Source organism: Anneissia japonica, unplaced genomic scaffold (assembly GCF_011630105.1).
Source record: "Anneissia japonica isolate Jap-2015-1 unplaced genomic scaffold, ASM1163010v1 scaffold14813_len1573_cov167, whole genome shotgun sequence".
NCBI lineage: Eukaryota > Metazoa > Echinodermata > Crinoidea > Comatulida > Comatulidae > Anneissia > Anneissia japonica.
The window spans coordinates 1-1573 of NW_022683844.1; the positions used below are offsets into that span (position 1 = coordinate 1).

At 34.6% G+C, this 1573-nt stretch overlaps 1 protein-coding gene across 1 annotated transcript; it reads left to right on the forward strand.

Moving 5' to 3' along the window:
• Positions 1-340: 340 nt before the first annotated feature.
• LOC117102978 (origin recognition complex subunit 2-like) lies at positions 341-1472 on the forward strand (the record flags this gene model as incomplete). The annotated part of the gene is made up of 3 exons (XM_033243437.1): positions 341-540; positions 943-1148; positions 1340-1472. Coding segments are annotated over 3 exons (539 nt in total), but the record flags the coding sequence as incomplete, so codon positions are not given.
• Between the last annotated feature and the right edge of the window lie 101 nt (positions 1473-1573).

Genomic DNA, 1573 nt, shown 5'->3' on the forward strand with positions numbered 1-1573 from the left:
ATATAAAATAATTATGATTATCAAAATGAATTGTTGTCATGAGAATTTTCCAATTATTCCTTATGTTATTGAACTGTAAAAGAATTGTCAAAACTTTTAAAAGAAAAAGAATTATGTTATGTTTTAAAAGGCAAAGAGTAAAGTGAGACCATTCAGACTTTAATGTATGGTTAGGGTGGGTTTGAACATAAAAGTTATGATCAGGTTAGGAATTGAACCAGTGACCTTGTGATTAGAAAACCTGGAATGTTACAACTAAGCCACTTGTTTCTTATTTTGATTTAATGTGTAATTTACATCTGTGCTGTGTCCTTTATTTGCATTGGTTGTATTTTTTTAGGCGCTGTTCGTGACGTTGATCTAGACAGTGATTATTCATCAGAAAGTGAGGATGATTCCAACAGTGACGATGATACATGTGACCGCAATAGTACCGGTAATCAAGAGTCGCAAAAGCAGGTTACAAAGACCCCATGTCCAACTGCAAAGAACACACCTACCACAACGATGAGGAAGAGAACAAGAGCTGAGATACAAACAGTAAGTGTAAATTTTATGATGATATAAATGTCTGTCCAAGTGTATGTGATATGCCCATAATATATTGAGTGTGATCATCATTCATCAGTAGAACCTGGCAAACACAGAGCTTGAGTCAAAATAGCTGTTAGTGCAGTGGTAGTGGTCTGAGCTGTAATTCTTCATGGTTGGTGTACAAATCGTATGTTGTCTATGGCTTGTGTCATTCTTGAATGTATTTTAGCTATGCTTGTCTCCCCAGCCCAGGAGATGTGTTTGTCATTATGAATCCAATGATAAATGACATTGCACAAGCTCAATAACTTTCCAAGCTTTTTGAAAAATATAATTTACAGACACATTTTAATAAGATGCATAAGATTTTGAAAAAATTAGTATTCAATATTTTTGATGTTTTTGTAGGAAAATATGGCAGAAGATTATTTTGTAGCCCATAGTGATAGAACAGTTACATCCGATCGTACTCTTGCTCGACTCAAGAATCCCAAAATGAGTAGTCAACATTTGAAAAGTATGTTGCACAGCGCCCCCACCAGTCATGTTGAGGACACAGAACTACTCTACCAAGAACACCGTGGAATTTTCAATCGATGGATGTTTCAAATGTTGTAAGTTTTCAGAGGCAATATTGTAAACATGAAATAAATGTGGTTCTTTTTTTTGTTTTGTATTTATTTTTTTATGCTAGTTTCATTAATGAATAATTAAGTTTATTATTATGTAAATACTACAAATTATTACTTATTAAAAGCCAAAATTTGTTTTCTGAGTATCCAGTATTTTAAAATTTATATTGCAGGGATGGATTTAACATTCTCCTATATGGATTGGGATCCAAGCGTGTCCTGATGGATCAATTCAGGAACATGATGTTACAAGACATATCCCATCTCGTCATCAATGGATTTTTTCCAAGTATCACTCTAAAAAATGTACGACAGACATTCTTTTAAAATTTGGTAGTAAAGAGAGGTAGGGTTTCAGGGGCGGACCTAGAGATGTCCAAAAGGAGGGGCCGGTTCCAGGCTGCCCC